The following is a 19,186-nucleotide window of genomic DNA, read 5'->3' as shown; positions in this document are numbered from 1 at the left end:
GTTGAATACTTTTTGCATTATTCTTCATCGTGGAAGTGTTTGCTAATATCTCTAAAATATCTGAAGAAGGGTTTCGGCCCGAAACGTTGCCTATTTCCTTCGCTCCATAGATGCTGCTGCACCCGCTGAGTTTCTCCAGCTTTTTTGTGTACCTTCAATTTTCCAGCATCTGCAGTTCCTTCTTAAACTCTCTAAAATATCAGTTGGGCTAATTTCAAATAACATAGTAGAACTCACAAAAATCCTCAATTTCGCAGAACAAAGTATTGGACAATTCCACGGGCTGAAGGTAGTTAAATTGCCAGGACCTGATGGGTCCTGCAAAGGGATTTGAGCTTAAAAATCAATTTTTGTAGTAATTGTACATGGTGCTGATGAGGCCTCAGATGGAATATTTGGTCCCCTAACCTTAAAAAGTGATAGTAAATTTTGATGAGATTGTCCAACTGGGAGATTTAATAATTTGAATCTGTATTCCTCTGAGTTTAGAAGAATGATGGGTGACCACACAAAGATCCTAAGGGAGCTTAATAGAATGGAAGTTAATATGTTTTTATTAGTGTAGATGTCTCAGACCATTAGGCATAATTGCAGTACAAGTTTAAAACTGAAGTATATTGATTATTTTTGTTACAGATGTTTACTTTTTGTCTTTTCTACTACATCCATTACTACATTCTCTGAAACATCATTTTCTCCCTTCTTACAAGCTTTTTGAATCTCTGGAATTCTTTTTGGCAGAGTAGGTGTTGAAAGGTGGATCATTGGAAGTATTTAAAGTGGAGGTGGATAAATATTTGTGTAAGAAAGAACTGCACATGTTGGTTTAAATCGAAGATAGACACAAAATGCTGGAGTAACTCAGCGGGGCAGGCTCCAGAGATGCTGCCTGTCCCGCTGAGTTACTCCAGTATTTTGTGGATACATATTTGGTAGACTGAGGAATAGAGGGGTATGGGAAAAGAGGAGTTCAAGTCCAGCATTGATCAGCCATGTTAAATGAAGGAGCAGATTTGACAAGCCAGATGGTCTACTCCTGCAACTGTTTTTTTTATGTTCTTGTGACACCTTTAAAAATAAAGGTTTTAATTAATTCAGATTTCGGTGAGGAATTGAACAAACTCATTTAAACTCTGAAATAAACAATAAAATAGAAAGATGAAGCAAGCATGAATTAAAATAGTTTTGATAGTTTTGTCAATAACATAGGGACATCCTGGGAGTTAACTTTGATGTTGAATCAACATTATTTTGTAGGGCATTAACACAGCAGATTTAAATACAACAAAGGCCTCACAAATAACATTGAAAGAAACCTCTGTTGGGCTTTCTTTCTGGGATGGTAGATAAGAGATAAGACATAGAAATAATTTTTGTGCTTAGGTTTTTGCCTGGTGTTTTGGAATTTTTTATGCAGGCTGACGTTGCATCCAAAGGTGGTTGCAGAGGATCACCATGGGCTGCTGAACCAAATCATGAAGTCATGTTGTGTGGTGTGCCTTGAAATTATCAGATCCATTAAATACTGGAAATGAAATATTGGTTAACATGTTGCAGTGATTGCCCTTGTTGGTACACACCAGTTTTGAATGCAACCCAACTGGGCGGCACAGCTGTGCAGTGGTAGAGTTGCTGTCTTACAGTGCCTGAGACCCGGGTTCGATCCTGACTATAGGTGTGATCCTGACTATGGGTGCTGTCTGTTCTCCCTGTGACCGTGTGGGTTTTCTCTGGGTGCTCCGGTTTCCTGAAACATTCCAAAGACGTGCAGATTAATTGGCTTTTGGAAAATTGCTGCTGGTGTGCAGTATATGAAACTGAGATAACAGAACTCGTGTACAGGTGATCATTGGACTCAGTGGGCTGAAGGGCCTATTTCCACACTGTATCTCTCTACTAAACTGAAGGTTTGTTGTTGAAATATTAACCCGTGTTTGTGATTCATTGATCCCTTAGCATTTTTTCATTAAAAATTTCTGCCATGTACAATATTTCTTAATAATTCAATATCTCAGCCTCTGCAGTCTCTACCCGACAAAGCATTGCTGTTACTCTTCAATGCATTGAGCAAGATTGGAAATGGATCACACAGTGCCAGACTGGCACGCTAAGGCACCTATGAGGCATTTGCTCTGGATGGCTGTGTGCATTTAATTTCTCAGAAAAGGCAAAGAGAAGAGAAACATACTGTAACAATTACTTGAACATTGCAAATCCTGACTACAAGCCTGCAGAATATTCACACTAGGAATACAGTTAGGCATTAGAATGTTATTACCCATTAATGGATCAAATGTCTCAATGCTTCAAGTTGAAATTAACTTTGAAATATCCAGTGTTTCTCCAATTGCATGATACTTTTAAAGCCCTAGGTACAAAAATGATGTATAGACTATGGATTTCTTGCAATATAATTTGCATGATACAATTTGACACAGGTTCATGGCCACAGCCCTGGAGGCCTTCCACAGCCCCATCCAAAAACAAAACAGTTCTTCACCAGTTCTGTGCAGATAATACGGCCAGGCATTTGGTGAAATAAAAGCACAGAATTTGCTGAGCAGACAATATGTTATGAGGAGCTGGGAGATGCTAATCAATTTGCTGTGGGCAGCTACCATTATTTTCCAGGTCAACAGCTGTTGTAGGGATTGATAAGAAATCTGGAGATTCAGTTTGGCAACTCGCCTGTTTCTTTTCTTCCCATTGGAATTAAACTTGGCTTTTGATAAGTCATTTGGTCCACATGATCACACTACAAATTGAAGCTTCTTCAGATAATAGCAAGGGTCACGAGTATTGAATCTGTAACGCTCGTACCAGATAAAAACATGCCATCGACACAATAATAGATGATCAACTGGATATTTTGAGTTAAATGCTGCTGAGTTGTCAAATGGACATATAGTCCCTTTGAAAGCTGAATCAGTTAGCATAAAGAGCTTTACTAATTGAATCTTATATCAGGGATATTGTGATTGAAAGGTTTTTCCTGTTGATTTATTTTCTCTATTCCCTCTGTGAATTGGATGTATTAACCATGAATATATAGGAAATTTGTCTTGGAAAATGTGGTTGGAATAGCTGTATAAATCTGCACGCATGTACGAAAGCAACCATTAGTGGAGAACATCTGGCACTCCAGTTGGTGTGCAAGTGTGTCATCATTCTTTTGTGATTGAGTGAATGAAGGAAATCAGACTGAAAAAAAATTCTAAATAATATAGTCAAGAAAACTGAGGCATGTTGCCTGTTAAATGTTGTCATTCTGGGCTGCCACGTAGTTTATGTTTTTTTCTAAAAATTAAAGCTCTATTGCTTATTTTAACTTCACTTTAACAATGGTTGAAAATGTTTGAACCCATCACAAAAAAATACACTGTGCGGCAATGCAGTGTGTGTCATGCAATGTTTCCAAATACATTAAGATAAGAGTTGCTTAAATAGCATTTAATGAGATTATATAGATTAAATGGACCATTTGACAATTTAACAATTTAAAAAATAAGATATGGACACAAGCAACTCCAAATGTTTGTTTACAAAACAAGGCCTAGATTTTTGGAATAATTTAGGAGGTCAGACAGCATCTTTGCAGAACATGGATAGGTGATGTTTTGGGTCAAGACTCTTCTTCAAATTGATTGTGGTGGAGGAGGAGAAAACTGGAAGGGGTGGGGGGGGGGGGGGGGGGGGAGGGCAGGACAAAGCCTGGCGAGTGATAGGTGGATACAGGTGGGGGGGGTTGAAACAACAAAAGGGGTGTAATGAGGATAGAGAAGGTGCGAATTGTGAGTCCAGGGGAAGGAAGATGGATGGAAGGAAAGGGGAAAAATGGGTGCGAGTCCAGGTAGGGCACAAGCAGGCACGTGCCGCCAGGGTGGGCAAGGTAGACACTGCCGACCCTGACTAAAATTATAAACTGGTAATTACTAAATATAAATAGTAAAGGCATGGGGGAATTATGCCTATTTAAGAGATCGATCTCTTAGGTCGGCATAATTCTCCGTGCCTTTCATCCGCATCACTTGCAACATGTGAAGGTCTGTGCAGCCCACGTGCCGTCAGCGCTACTTCAGCCCGTCAATTTCAAGCGGGGCTGAGGCAGCTGAAATTCTGGCTTTGCAGCGCTGCACGGGTGCAGCAGCCTACTGTGCATGCGCAGCGCTGGTTTCTTGGTGGGGTTTTCAAAAGTGGATTGGCATTATTTTAAGAGTATCTTAGGAAACAGGGAGAGAAGAATGTAGTTTGTGTACCGATTTCTTGGTGATGGTTTTAAATACCGTATTTCCCGGGGTGTGGGGGTGGGGGGAGAGCTCCTTTCACAGTGTTTGGGGAGTCTGGCCCGGGTAAAGTTGCGGGGAGGGTAGAAGCGTTTTGAAGGAGGGGATCTGGATCATACCAGTAACCCACTTGCGACGCTCCTTGCACGAAGGCCGGGGGGTGAGAAGTAGCTCGGGTGGCTGCGAGCGGCCACCACCTCAGCGCCTTTTGAGGGGCCCCGCTCACCTCTGGGCAGCTCTCGTTCTAAAAACCTCTCTCCTGCCGCTCGCTGGCCTCACTCATGTCAGGTTGAGGTTGTATTTACTCGGCTGTGGGAATTTAAGGATTTGCAATAAGCGGCTGACATGAGTGAGCGGCAGGCGAGAGGTGTTCAGACGGAGAGCACTGCCAGAGGTGAGCAGGTGAAGTGGCGGCCAGTTCTGCTGTCGGGTCACGGCTGCCGCTCGCAGCTCCCCAAGCTGCTTCTATCCCCGGCTATAATGCGGTGGCTTCGCGCCCGAAGAGCTGCGGCAGCGGTGAGTGAGTGAGTTACTGGCATTATCCCCGACCCCCTCCTTCTCAACACTCCTGCTCTCCCCACAACTTTACCCCTGGCACAGACTCCCCACACACTGCGAAAGGAACTCTCCCCCCAATTGGTCCCTTGAACAAGTATTGTCATTCAATAAGATGACAACTGATTCAACTTTTCCTTGTGCTCCCATTTTTCCCACCATCTCGTCACCTGCCATCACCCTTCACACCCCCCACCCACCCATTCAGTAATTCAGAATAAAGGAGACTTGGAAGCCTTGGGCAAATTGAATTGTTACTGTTTTTATTTTTATTTTTTATTTTTACGGAGAGAACAATCTGCGCCTGCGCGGATTAATTTTTTTTAAAAAAGCCGACTGACTGCCTACCCAGAGTAATTACTCACGGCACGTGCCTGGGCGCAAGGGAGGGAGGGGTAAGGAGGAGAGAGAAAAAAGGAGGGTGAAGGGGGGGGGGGTATTTGTAGACTATTGTTACCTAAAATTGGAGAATTCAATGTTCATACCGTTAGGATGCAAGTTAGCCAGGCGGAATATGAGGTGCTGTTTCTCCAGTGTGTGTGTGGCCTCACTCCTCCATTGCAGGGCAGAAAGATCAGTATGGACATGGGAGTTAAAATAGTTACATTTGTTGGAACGGTTATGGGATTGAAATAGTTACTGTGTGTGGCATGTTTTTACCAATATCTATATAACAAAGCATATGGTAGAACAAGCACACACATGTTAAATACAGTTTTGAACAGCTTCACTGGCTTCGCTTAGGAATGTGCAGATGGGATAGTCATTTTTTTTCCCTTTGGTTTTCATCAGGTGATCTGAACAATGGCTTGCATTTAATGAAGTTGATTTAAAAAATAAATTGCTACAAGGCATTTTAGAAACAACCATGAAATGAATAGGAACGATGACCATGTCCTTAATCAAATAAATGAATTTGAAACGGGTATTAAAGCAATGATAATTAAACAATTAAGAGATTGTTTTCCTCTCTAAAGATTAGGTTAGTAAATGGGAGATCAGTAATGAGATCCTTAAAATGGCCCAGGTAATAAAGACATAATTAACAGTTTCTTATATTTATGTAAAGAATAAATTGTGTAATCTGTTCTTGCTTCATTATCTGGAGAGAAAGACAACATCTTGCCAGCCTTGTGTGAATAATGATCAAAGGCTGTCAGTTTGTTTGGCCCGTGTTCCCGCACCCCATCTTCTCTTCTCCGCACCCACCCCCGCCACCCAAACCTTTCCTCCAAATACGCATAATACCTAGGTCATTGAAGTACTAAAGATTGCTTCAAACTTGGGTTTGCTGAACAGCAATGAATACAAACACCTTCCTAATAAGTTTGGTTATTCCCCATAAGTTCCGTCTTGCAATATCTGAAGTCATGTCGATTGAAACATTTTTTTTCAGAAATCATGATATAAGCATACTATTGGACCAATGGAAAAGAAAGAGTGACAATTGTCTTCTCTCGATGAGATGACCTAATGCTTTTGTACAATGCAAGACCATAAGACACAGAAGAAAATTGAGACCATTTGGCCTATCGAGTCATCAAATGATCAGGGCTGATCTATTTTTTCCTCTCAATCCCATTCTTCTGTTTTATATTGACAATAGACACTACACTGGTGGAAATATTAATTAGAGTCTACAGCTTGATATACATTTACAGTGTGGCATACGTATTGCGTCAGTTTATATTCAATATGGTTGTGAGATTTTCATAGAGACTTTTACACAACTGAAAAATAATATCTTTTGGTTACTCACTCACTTCAATTCAACAATGTCAAAAAGATATTTCAGCACTGGCTGCTGTGAAAGGGTGGTCTCACGGAATACCGGTGAAAAGGCAGGTTCACAGCTGTAAATAGACCTTTATCTTCAAAATGTTTTCAAAAATCATGTTTACAGGAAATTTCTAATCATCTGTAGAAAACTGACTATTTTTCACATCAATATTGTTACCCAAAGCATGGTACTGTGAAGGATTACGTCGAACTGATGAAATGAGGAAGAAAAAGCATTATTAGACATCTGCTTGGCAAAATACAGCTCATGCTTATTCTTATTAGGGCGTGCTTATACCAGACTTGTTTTAACACAACTTTACTTCATTTCCTTTCCCCAAGTTTGATTAGTATTACAGACACCGGAGAGTTTCCTCTGTACAATTTAGTAGGAACTGTTTCCCTGCATTTAATCCCAAGGGCTTTGTCGGTTTGTGCACATTCAGAGCATTTTTTAATAATGAAATGAGTCCTGGGGTAAAACCTAATCATTAAACTGAATCCTACGCCACAAACAATTGCAATCCTGTTCTCAAATTTAGACAATAACTGTAATTTGCCAAACTATATATAAAGAAAGATCTTCCAGATTTTAATACTTATTTCAATTGTGTAAATGTTCACTCAGCTGCTGCATTTGACAGGCTTGGAATAGGTGGTTAAAAATGACAAGCTTCTCTCATTGTTAACCACCCTTGCCAGATGATCCTCTTTTTCTTAAAGTACATTAAAGTAATTTAGCACTATTCCCATTCATAAGAAAATTTGTTAGAATTCCGACAAAAAAAAATTTTTCCCCCATGACTGCAGTATTCCTTCAAAAAATTAGATTCTTTCAAAATTAGCTGTTAGATTCCTTCAAAATAATTCAGCTTCCTTCCAGCTTGAGAACCGAGAAAACATCTTAGATAATATAAACAATCCCTTCTGTCCCGTTTAGCTTTGGGGAGGAATGTGTGTGCTGGGTGACTGAACGATGAATCATCTGGTGTGTCTCTGAGCACAACTGTTGTTTCCTGTACCCTTCCCATTTATTCCTGTAAAAGGTTGGCTTTGGATTTTCGGCCCTGCATCCACCATGTGAGGAAAACAAGTTTAAGGTGATCTATCAAGTGCTTTCGTTGGTCAGAAGTTCTGTCGTGGTCTCTGAAAGTAAGATTGCTTCTAATATTGAAGTCACATTTCTGCTGTAGGCTTATTCATCCATTTACTTATCCCGTCCACAGAGGAAACCGTGGGAGGATTTCCAGATGAGAAACCTGGAAGCGACTGTTTCTTGGATGACTGGCTGCAATTCACAGTCTTTCCGTCTCAATTCTCTGCTAGTTCTCCTGCTGATTGCTGGAGTGGAGTTGTTGAGGTCAGGCGGTAGATTTGGAGGGGAGCCAGCCAATTGTTGGGTCAATGTAAATGTTTGCATTTTGACTGGTGGGGAAATGGGGGGGGGGGGGGGGGGGGGGGGTGAGATATTAGATTGGAGGTATGACTTCCCTTTAAACGTTTTCAGTGACCAACCCAAGAGTGGATAAGCCATCCCCCTGCTCCAGTAAAACCAGGACGCAGATTTTGAAAGCAGAAAGATTTCACTTCATACTCACCTCAAATCATTGTATTCTTGTGGGCTTAAATTATCTTTCCCCACCTTGAACTAGATCATTTTTGCCCTCATTTTTAATTTCCCCTTACCGTGGATAGTTTAAAAAATCTAAATTAGGTCATGTTTTAAGAGTCTGGATTTATTTATTATTGGTAATTGGAAGGAATACATATTGATTTTTCCTGTTAGCTGCAAATAATGAGCAGATCACTCATTTTTTAGACCCAGCCCTCTTATTGATTCATCTTCAAAGGCAGTTTAGCAGGGTAAATATTACCCGTCGGATAATGAATTGCAGTTACTCTTAATTGCAGGGAGAAAGACAAAAACATGGAAATAAAATTGAGATAAAATTGATTGAAAAGAGTGTGTTGGGGGAGTTAGCACAATGTTTTCCACTATTTTATGTTTATTTTTTAATCAGATAGGAATGATAAATGTTGCTTTTGTCATGCTTCCCAGTGTGCGTGCGTGCGTGGATGTGAGAGTGGTGACTCACCAGATCCATTTCTCAGATCAATATACACTTGCAAGTACGAGAAGGCAATCCTTGTATTCTCCTGGCTGTACCGAGAATTAACTAGGTGCATACATAATCAGAGACGTGGTTTAATATCTTACATCTTCATCCAAACTGTATTATCAGCACAAAGCTGGTCAGATTGAGAAGAGATATTGTCGTCATGAGGTCCCTAAACCTTTAACATCAGAATACTCTATTTACTAAAATAAGTCAAAATGGCACTTGTATAATATTAGCTTCCTGAAATGTGTGGCTGGTGCAAAATGAAATCCATATGCAAATGAACAAAGCCACAGTTTTCACTCAGGGAAAGAAAACAATTAATATAATGATGAAGAATATCAAATAGAGCATATAATGGGTAACAGCTTCAATTTAATGATAAGTGCCAATTGTAGTAATGCTTTGATATTTGCAAATGTGAACTCATGTGGGAAATGTACAGGCCATACCACTTCACATCACTTCCTCCTCCACTCTTTCTATTATTAAGCTGGTGGGTTAGGTTTAAAATAGACTTATTACAAGAGTAATGGAACAAGTGCAAACATTTTGGGTAAGCTGGAATCAAGAGGGTGGAGCATGGAGTGTATTTAATGCTGCGAAGCCAGAAAGGCCAAGGTAAGGAGATTGATAGGGACACAGGGGTGCAGATAGGGGCCTTTACTGATGCAAAAAGTATGGAGCAAAATTCAGGATTGAAATAAATGCCAAAGTTATGACAGGCTGGCCTATTTGATCAAAAAATGATTGTAAAGGGAGGGGTTACGGAATCAGATGGCAAAAAAAAACCGGTTTAGTCTTCGCCACAGTGTTTTGCTGGAGGAAGAGTTGTCGTAATAAGGCGTGCATGTCAGGTAAGCAGAGTGAGTCTACAGTGATAAAAAAGAGAGTTGGTCACTGACAAACCAAGTGGGATATGATCTATTTGACGGATGCATTTGATTCTATTTCTGCATATGGCAAAACACATTATTTATTTATTTATTTATTCTCTGTTGCATCGATAAAATGCTCTTGTATTTTCAATGTTCAAATATCCTGACATACTTTTTAAAGAATCACAATTATGTTGTAAGTCTAAACATGTTTAAATACTATTATTAAAGTATTTGGATTATTTCAATTTGAATCTTCTTATCGAGTCCACATCACAAGATTAGAAATTGTTCAGCCGAGCTGAACACACTTCACGGCATCTGCATACAACTGCGCCTAGCGCTCCTTGTGCGTGGTGGTGGAAAAAGATTGGTGGAAACGGGGCCGCGACGTGAACGCTCTTTCCTTGACCCCTTAATTAGAATTGGGGCAAGAAGAAATCTGGATTTAAGTGACAAAAAGTGGTGTTTATATGTCATTAATAATATATATTAAACACTTTATTTTCTGTTTCAGTACTCGTTCCTGATAATCAGATTGTTGCTGCCGCTGAGAACTCATCACAGCCAACGGAATCCGTCAGACATCTCTCTGAGTCGGCTTCGATTGTATTTGATGAAGATAAACCAATAGCTAGTAGTGGAGCTTATAAAATTGATTTTGATCATCTTGAGGTCTTGGACACTTTCCATGCTCAGCCCTCTTTAGCTCCCAGCTCGACTGCAGACGCAGAAGGTTCTGAACCTGAGTGGCAAGCCAGTGAGAAGCCTCTGAGCACATTGACCAGCTCCAGGAGCCCACCAGCACCAGCGTCTCCGCCAATCTTACGAAAACCTGCTGGAATTACAGATGTTGGTAGCATTGAGGATGTGGCAAAAACTGTGCAGGCAGAGGCCTTTAGCATAGCCTCAGATAATGCTCCCAGCGTTAAGAAAAAGAAAAGACCACAATCTCTGAAAAAGAAGATTAAATCAGAGAAGCCAGCAGAGACACCAGCGGAAAAGCCAACAGAGGCTCCAACTACAACTGAAGCCCAAACAAAGCCCACTGTCTCCAAGACAAATAAAGAAGTGAATGCACCTGAATCCTCCTGCAGCAGTTTACGAAGCGCTGTAAACCAACAGGAGTCTTTTATTCCTCTTCTGCCATCCAACAGTTTTGATCAAGCCAACCTTACTGAGCAAAATTCACTTGCAAGTGGAGATAAACTACAAAATGTACCAGTAGCACAGGCTGAAACTGAGACCGTTTCTGTTGCGAGAAAAGATTTGGACAAAGTTGCGACTGAGTCTGGCACAGTGTCCATTCCTCCGGTTGTGGGCCATGCTGTGAGGCTGGAATTTGATTATTCTGAGGACAAAGACAACTTTGATAGTGATCTCGCAAAAAAACCTGTTCCTAAGAAATTTGGCAAAAAACCCGGTGGGAAGATGCCACTACGAAAGCCAAAGCTAGGAATCAAGAAGGCTCCACCCGTTGAAAAGGTCGAGAGTGCTCCATCATCCTACTCAGCTGCTGATCCTGATGAAATCCCCATTCCAAAGATGGCATATTCATTCGACCCTTCAAAATGGGAAGATCCAAATTTCAACCCCTTCAACACCAATGTGCAGGTCCCAAATTCTCCCAAGCACCATGCTTCATCAAGTATCAAAGCGGATAACTGTGAAAGCTCAACGGACCCATTTAAATCTTCTACAAAACTCTCAGGATCTCCTTCTCAATCCCCTGCTTCATTTGAGGTGAACGATGACACTGGTGCAAGTGAAGGGGATAGTAACAATAAGTCATCAAAGAAGAAGAGGCTACCTTTAAAAACGTAAGTGATTAAGTGGTTACATTCAGTGAAATGTATTTTTCAGATTTGCAGAGGCTGCTAGTGAACAAATTAAACAGATAGTCAATGTTTTGGATGGTAACAACATATTACCAATGGCAATTCCCATTTTGTGCTGATGAGGCGTTTGTTTGAATTTAAAAACATGAGGTTTATGGCACTGAATCAAAATGGTATTAAAAGAGGGTATCAAAATTCTTTCTTCTGCCCTCGATATCTGTGGTCTTCTCGGAAACTGTTTAAGAGACCATTGACAGAAGTGTGGAAGCAGATTTGTTTTGTAGTGGGTGGTCAGGAAGGCCAACCACGAAGAAGGGAAAATGTTGACACACGGAACTGCAGATGCTCACTTACAAAAAAAGGCACAGAGTGCTGGAGTAAAAAGAAGGGAAAATATGTATATTGTATTTTTTGAGCTATTGTACGAACATGTCACGTTAGGTATCAGTCGTAATACATCTATAGTCTATGCTAAATTGTCTGATCTCTGTTAGGAAGTGAGCACTACTGTTACAATTGGCAGTCACGCATTTTAAGGGGTTGAACGGTGATTGTTTTGTGCAAAAGGGTGCATGATTCCAAAGGATTCTCGTGATCAGAAGTCGCATCAATAAAATGTGCTTTGGAACCATTCAGAGGGACATTTGGGAAACAACCAACCGCCCTAGGTTAGGGAGAGGATTTTGACATTATCGCTTAAATCAATTTGTTTTTGAGTCTGCAGACTCCGTTTTTCGATTTTCTTAATCGCATATTGCGAACATTGTCTGCGCCGTTTATTCTCTAAAGAGAAGGAAATGGCAGCATCCATTTCAAGATTCATAACCCTTATTTGAGTTGTTCATGGACGTTTAATATTGGACTCCCTAAGCTGGAGAACAGGGTTAAGAGGCGCAGATAGATCAGCCATGAGTGAATGACGGAGTATACGTGATGCGCCAAATGGCCTAATTCTGCTACAATGCCTTATTAGGCTGGACTGGCCAAACGGGAAATAGGATAATTTCATGAATCTGTCTGTGAATTAATTCACGACTCCTTAAGAGTTAAAATTGGCATGTCGCAAAGGGAATGCTACGGTTGTTATGGGAGCTTTCAACATGCAGGTAGACTGGGAAAATCAGATTGGTGTTGGACCCCAAGAAAGGGAGTTTGTGGAGTATCTCTGTGATGGATTCTTAGAGCAGCTTGTACTGGAGCCTACCAGGAAGAAGGCAATTCTGGATTTAGTATTGTGTAATTAATTGGATTTGATAAGGGAAGTTGAGGTAAAGGAGTCATTAGGAGGTGGTGACCATAATATGATGTTTTAATCTTTAATTGGGAGGGAGAAGGGAAAATCGGAAGTGTCAGTATTACAGTTGAACAAAGGGGACTATAGAGCCATGAGGGAGGAGCTGGCCAAATTTGAATGGAAAGATACCTTAGCAGGGATGACAGTGGAACAACCATGGCAGGTATGAAGGTGCAGGATCAGTTCATTCCAATGAGGAAGAAAGATTCCAAGGGGAGTATGGAGCGACCATGGCTGACAAAGCAAGTCAAGGACAGTATAAAAATAAAAAAGAAGAAGTATAACATAGCAAGGATGAGCGGTGAGCCAGAGGATTGGGAAATTTAAAAAAAGAACAGAAGATAACTAAAAAGGCAATACGGGGAGAAAAGATGAGTAACAAAGGTAACCTAGCCAAGAATATAAAGGAGGACAGTAAAAGCTTCTTTAGGTATTAGGTATAAGAGGAAAAAATTTAGTTAAGACCAAATTTGGGCCCTTGAAAACTGAAGCAGGTGAATTTATTATGGGGAACAAGGAAATGGCAGACGGTTGAACAGGTACTTTGGATCTATCTTCACAAAGGAAGACACAATCTTCCTGATATACTGGTGACCAGAGTATCTAGGGCGACGGAGGAACTGAAGGAAACTCACACCAGGCAGGAAATGGTGTTGCGTAGACTAATTGGACTGAAGGCTGATAAATCCCCAGGGCCTGATGGTCTGCATCTCAGGGTACTTAAGAAAGTGGCTCTAGAAATCATGGACGCATTGGCGATCATTTTCCAATGTTCTATAGATTCAGGATCAGTTCCTGTGAATTGGAGGGTAGCTAATGTTATCCCACTTTTTAAGAAAGGCGGGAGAGAGAAAACAGGGAATTATAGACCAGTTAGCCTGACATCGGTGGTGAGGTAGATGCTGGAGTCAATTATAAAAGATGAAATAATGGCACATTTGGAAAGCAGTAACAGGATCAATCTGAGTCAGCATGGATTTACGAAGGGGAAATCATGCTTGACTAATCTTCTGGAATTTTTTGATGATGAAACTAGGAAAATGGACAAGAGAGAGCCAGTGGATGTGGATGGAAAATTGGTTGGCAGACAGGAATCAAAGAATAGGGATAAACGGGTCCCATTCAGAATGGCAGGCAGTGACTAGTGGGGTACCGCAAGGCTTGGTGCTGGGATTGCAATTATTTATAATACACATCATTGATTTAGATGAATGGATTCAAAGTAACAACAGCAAATTTGCAGATGACACAAAGCTGGGTGGCAGTGTGAACTGTGAGGAGGATGCTATGAGGATGCAGGATGACTTGAACAGGTTGGGTGAGTGGGCGGATGCATGGCAGGTGAAGTTTAATGTGGATAAATGTGAGGTTATCCACTTTGGCAGAAAAAGGAAGGCATATTATTATCTGAATGGTGTCAAGTTGGGAAAAGGAGAAGTAGAAAGAGATCTGGGGGTCCTTGTTCATCACTCACTGAAACTAAGCATGCAGGTACAGCAGGCAGTGAAGAAAGCAATGGCATATTGGCCTTCATAACACGAGGAGTTGAGTATAGGAGCAAAGTGGTCCTTCTGCAGTTGTACAGGGCCCTAGTGAGACCACACCTGGAGTATGGTGTGCAGTTTTGGTCACCGAATTTGAGGAAGGACATTCTTGCTATTGAGAGAGTGCAGCGTAGGTTCACAAGGTTAATTCCCGGGATGGCGGGACTGTCATATGTTGATAGAATGGAGCGGCTGGGCTTGTATTATCTGGAATTTAGAAGGATGAGAGGGAATCTTATTGAAACATATAAGATTATTAAGGGATTGGACACACTAGAGGCAGGAAATATGTTCCCGATGTTGGGGGAGTCAAGAACCAGGGACCACAGTTTAAGAATACGGGGTTGGCCATTTAGATTGTTGATGAGGAAAAATGTTCTTACCGAGAGAGTTGTGAATCTGTGGAATTCTCTGCCTCAGAAGGCAGTGGTGGCCAATTCTCTGGATGCTTTCAAGAGAGAGTTAGATAAAGATAGCGGAGTCAGGGGATATGGTGAGAACGGGGTACTGAATGTGGTTGATCAGCCAAAATCACAGTGAATGGCGGTGCTGGCTCGAAGGGCCGAATGTCCTACTCCTGCACCTATTGTCTATTGTCTATTGCCTATTAACTGGTGATCCACTTTCTCATTGAGAATCTTTATGAATCTCATATCCATTCGTGATCTCTCTGCTTGGTGAACCACAAATGTGACAAGTACTTACATAGGACATCTAGAACACAGAACAGTACAGTACAGGAACTTTGACCCACAATGTCTGTAGCAAACATGATGCCAAGTAAAACTAATCTCCTCTGCCTGCATGTGATCCATATAATATGCCTGCAGGTGTGTAAATACATTCCCTTCATTCTCGTGTGCCTGTTTAAAAGACTATCATATCTGCCTCCTCCACCACCCCTGACAGCGCATTCCAGGCACCCACCACAACGCTCTATGTGAAACAAAAAACTTGCTCCTCACATCTCGTTTAAACTTTGCGATGTCCACTTAAAGCTATGCCTTCCAGTCTTTGACATTTCCACCCTGGAGATAAAAGGTTTTGACCATCTACCCTGTCAATGCCTCTCATAGTTTCTGATTTAGTAGATTATTTGATGTGGGTCTTGTCTCATTTTTGAGATCTCGCTCCAGTGAATCCATCGAGAACCAGAAAAACTATGACGGTGGGAATGGAACACTAATTTGTCCATAATGTGAGGAATATTATAATCAATATTTTTTCCATACCAAAAGTCCAAAAAGCATGAATTGTCACAACTTAGATCTGAATTTAAAATTACTACAATGATGAAGGTCAGCTCTTCGGTGAAAGCACCTAACTTAATCTTTCTCAAGGATTATTGCTTGAGAAGTTTTATCTTTAGAATAATGTTTCTTTCTCTAGGAAATGAGGAGATTTAAAATGAGAACCTTAATGAATCCCCTGATTCTGCTATTGCTCACTGCAGCTTTTGAATGAAACTTATTTATGAGAAATAAGTCATCAGTGGTCATGAGAGCAGAAACAATTGTACCTTGAAAGTACATAATTATGATATCTTCAGTTAAATGATTAGGTTCCTGGACAAATTGTGCATAAATATTTCATATCCTTAGATCATTTGTGATTATAATTGTCATACAATTATCTGAAATTATTCTTTCCACAAATATGATTAGACCATGAATGATTTATTGGCTTATTTGGTGACAAATTGTTTTGTTCTTTTCTTTGAGATATTTGCTGCAAATGAAAATAGAATACATGTGATATTGGTAGAATATTTAAGTTGATTATATTGTCATTAAGGCAAGCACTAATATCACAACATCTAACTATTTTTAGAAACCAAAGTATGATTTAGAAATGAAAATCATTGAGAGGGAAATAATTATTTGGCACTGAAAAGGATTTGGGAGTTTTAGTTTAATTTAGTTTGGAGGTACAGTGCAGAAACAGGCCCTTCGGCGCACCGAGTTCACAGCGACCAGCGATCCTGCACATTAACACCATCCTGCACACACTAGGGACAATTTACAATTATTCCAAGCCAATTAGCCTACAAACCTACAACCTGTACATCTTTGGAGTGTGAGAGGAAACCAAAGTTCTCAGAGAAAACGCAGGTCACAGGGAGAATGTTCAAACTCCGTACAAACAGCACCCATAGTCTGGATCAAACCCAGGTCCCTGGCACTGTAAGGAAGCATCCCTACTGATGCGCCACCTTGCCGCACAGAAGAAATATTAGTACAGTTTCCAACAACATCTGCTCCAGAAAAATCCAGTGGCAAAGGCATAAAATGATTTTCCGTGAACTATTCACTATTTAAAACACTGGGGAAGTCTCAACCCAAAACATCGCCTATTATTTTTCTCCAGGGATGCTGTCTGACCCGCTAAAATCTAAAACCCTTTTCTGTTTTTTTTGTCAAATAATTAGATTACAAGGTATAATAGAAATCAAATAGATTGTGGTACCAACCAGTTATCTGTCATTGTTTCACTTGCACCAGGGGGTGGAGGTGGAGGTGGTTAAGGTCAAGAATTTCTGTCTAACCATCTATCTGCTTGTGTTGTGATCTGAATCACAGCTGCCCTCTCTTTCCCTCCATTGCCTTCTGGTCAAAGAACTTGTATATGTGCACTGGAATTTCAATTTTATCTCTAACATGAGAAACTCTTTCTAATGACTACAACCACAATCAAGATCTCTGTATCTGATTACCGCACCACCCTTTTTCAGTCTGTTGTGCAGAAGGCATGCAGCAGATGAGAAGTCATTGCCACCACTGAACAGTTACACAGTTATGCTCAGAATATGATTATTATTGCAACTTAGAAAGTCTAATAATTGTATTATTTTATTTTGTTTACTTATCTTATGAAGTAGCTTTAGCCGATAATTGCCATCAGAAAAATCCGTGAGACAATTCTTGATTATTGAATTGATCATTGCCCATCTTGGACTTTGTTACTTGGCTTGCTGGTGATACCGCACTCACCTCGTTAATAATGCATGTTATTTAAATTATTATGAATATAATATAAGGCCTAAAGTAAATGAAATATTTCACCAACAATCTATGCTTAAGATATTACACCAGGAAGTGGTGCAAGACAGAAAAGGTTGCCTTTTCACAGGTACTGTAAGTCCAGACTTGCAATTTTTGTAAGTCTGCTTTACTAGAAGTTACTTTTGAACAGGCAGCTGAGTTTTGAAGTGCGGCAAGAATTAATTTGAGTAGGAACTTGTGATTAGTTTTAAACAGTCAGGATATAGAAAAGAGAAAGATTATCGTCAGAACTTTGAGAGTTCTGTATAGAATCAGTTGCATTAGCAGCATGGCACTGAAGAAATGACAAGATTTATTTCTCACCTGCCTTTCACTATTTGCAATGCAAACCTTTTAGAAACATTGTTTTAGATATGATCATAAAAAGTTATATCTAACAAGTTCTTGAAATGCTATACTGCGCAATTACTGCTTTCAGGGAATGTCAAAGAAAACCCCCGAGCAAAAAGTAAGAAGTTATTTTTATGTGATAACTGAATGCTACTGTAATGTTTCTCACAGAATGTGGGGAGAATTTAAAAAATAAGATGAACTAGTATTTGTGAAAATAGGCTTGTTGATGGTCAGTGCAGACTTGATGGGCTGAAGTTCAATAAAGAAAATCTGAAATTAAATATCTGTCCTCGATAATTGGTGAAACTATGCATGTGTTCTAAAAGAGGAGAAAGGGTAGGTTACTGTATGTTATCCCATTCTCTGAGTCTGCTCCACCATTAATGATCTAATCATTGGCTTCAAATCCAATTTCTTGTCTGACCCCATAACACTTGCTTCTGGTTGTCCAAAAACCTTTCTATTTCAGTCTATATTTAATGACTCGATATGAGTGTGTTTCTGGGGTACAGAATTCCAAAGGTTTACAATCCTCCAAGGGTAGGCATTCCTCCTTATGTCCATCTCACGTGGGCATCCCTTTGTGCTGAAGCTATGCCTGCTACTTCTACATTCCCTGATGAGAGAATATATCCTCACAATGTCATTGTCAAGTCCCATCATAACATTATATGCTTCAATCGGATCACTTCTCTGAAATCCAGATAATATAAACCAATTCTAGTAAATGTTTAGTGCAGAGCCGATGCCTTCATCCCTGCAATCAATATAGTGAACCTTCTCTGCGCTGTCTATACAAGCTAAATATATCCTTCCGCTTAAAGGAAAAGAAAACTATGACAGGCTACGACGTCAACTGTGTTGTAGTCTGTCATAGATTGTCGTACAACTTGATGGTTTTTCGGCGACTGCGGGTGTCAGTCACTGACGCCCACAGTCGCCGTAAAAATCGCAAAGTGGGATAGGCCCTTTACAGTTTAGTTTAGTTTGGAGACACAGCGTGGAAATAGGTCCACTGTGCTGCCCTGTTAGCGAACCACTCCTACTTTTATTTCCTACTTTTATATTGCATTATAGAACACGCCTCCTACAACAAAGGCAAATATGGATGAAGGAATAATGATAAGTAGGTATGTTACAAAACCTACCTGAATCGTCATTGGGAATCTGCCCTCAGCCATGTCGGCGATTTTGGCGCTGTTTGGAGGGGGCGGGTTTAAAACGCGGTTTTTACTAGGCTGTACTAATCGCACATGTTCAGCCTAGTAAATCATTAACGAAAAATCGCTGCAAGACCCGGTCGCAAAAGGTATTATTAGTTTTATAGGCCTCGATAATATAGTTATAATAGTCTTAAAATTACTGTTTTATTCCGCGACCTCTCGCAGCCCCAGGGTTTTATAGAGCAAACAATTAAAGGTATGTACCTTATTTTTACATTAAATGGGGCATATATATAACCCTGTAATTAAAGTTATCTATAGCGAATAGTTTATTTTG

At 40.3% G+C, this 19,186-nt stretch overlaps 1 protein-coding gene across 1 annotated transcript in view; it reads left to right on the top strand.

Moving 5' to 3' along the window:
- The window catches only part of LOC129704006 (uncharacterized), a 234,455-nt gene that overhangs the window by 168,462 nt on the left and 46,807 nt on the right, over positions 1–19,186 (top strand). Inside the window, exon 18 of the mRNA XM_055646803.1 lies at positions 10,133–11,435. Within this exon, the coding sequence (XP_055502778.1) occupies positions 10,133–11,435 (1,303 nt within the window). The remainder of the gene's footprint in view (positions 1–10,132; positions 11,436–19,186) is intronic.

Source organism: Leucoraja erinacea, chromosome 15 (genome assembly GCF_028641065.1).
Source record: "Leucoraja erinacea ecotype New England chromosome 15, Leri_hhj_1, whole genome shotgun sequence".
Taxonomy (NCBI): domain Eukaryota; kingdom Metazoa; phylum Chordata; class Chondrichthyes; order Rajiformes; family Rajidae; genus Leucoraja; species Leucoraja erinaceus.
Note: the sequence above shows the minus strand (reverse complement) of the source record. Positions and strands in the feature narration are given on the sequence as shown.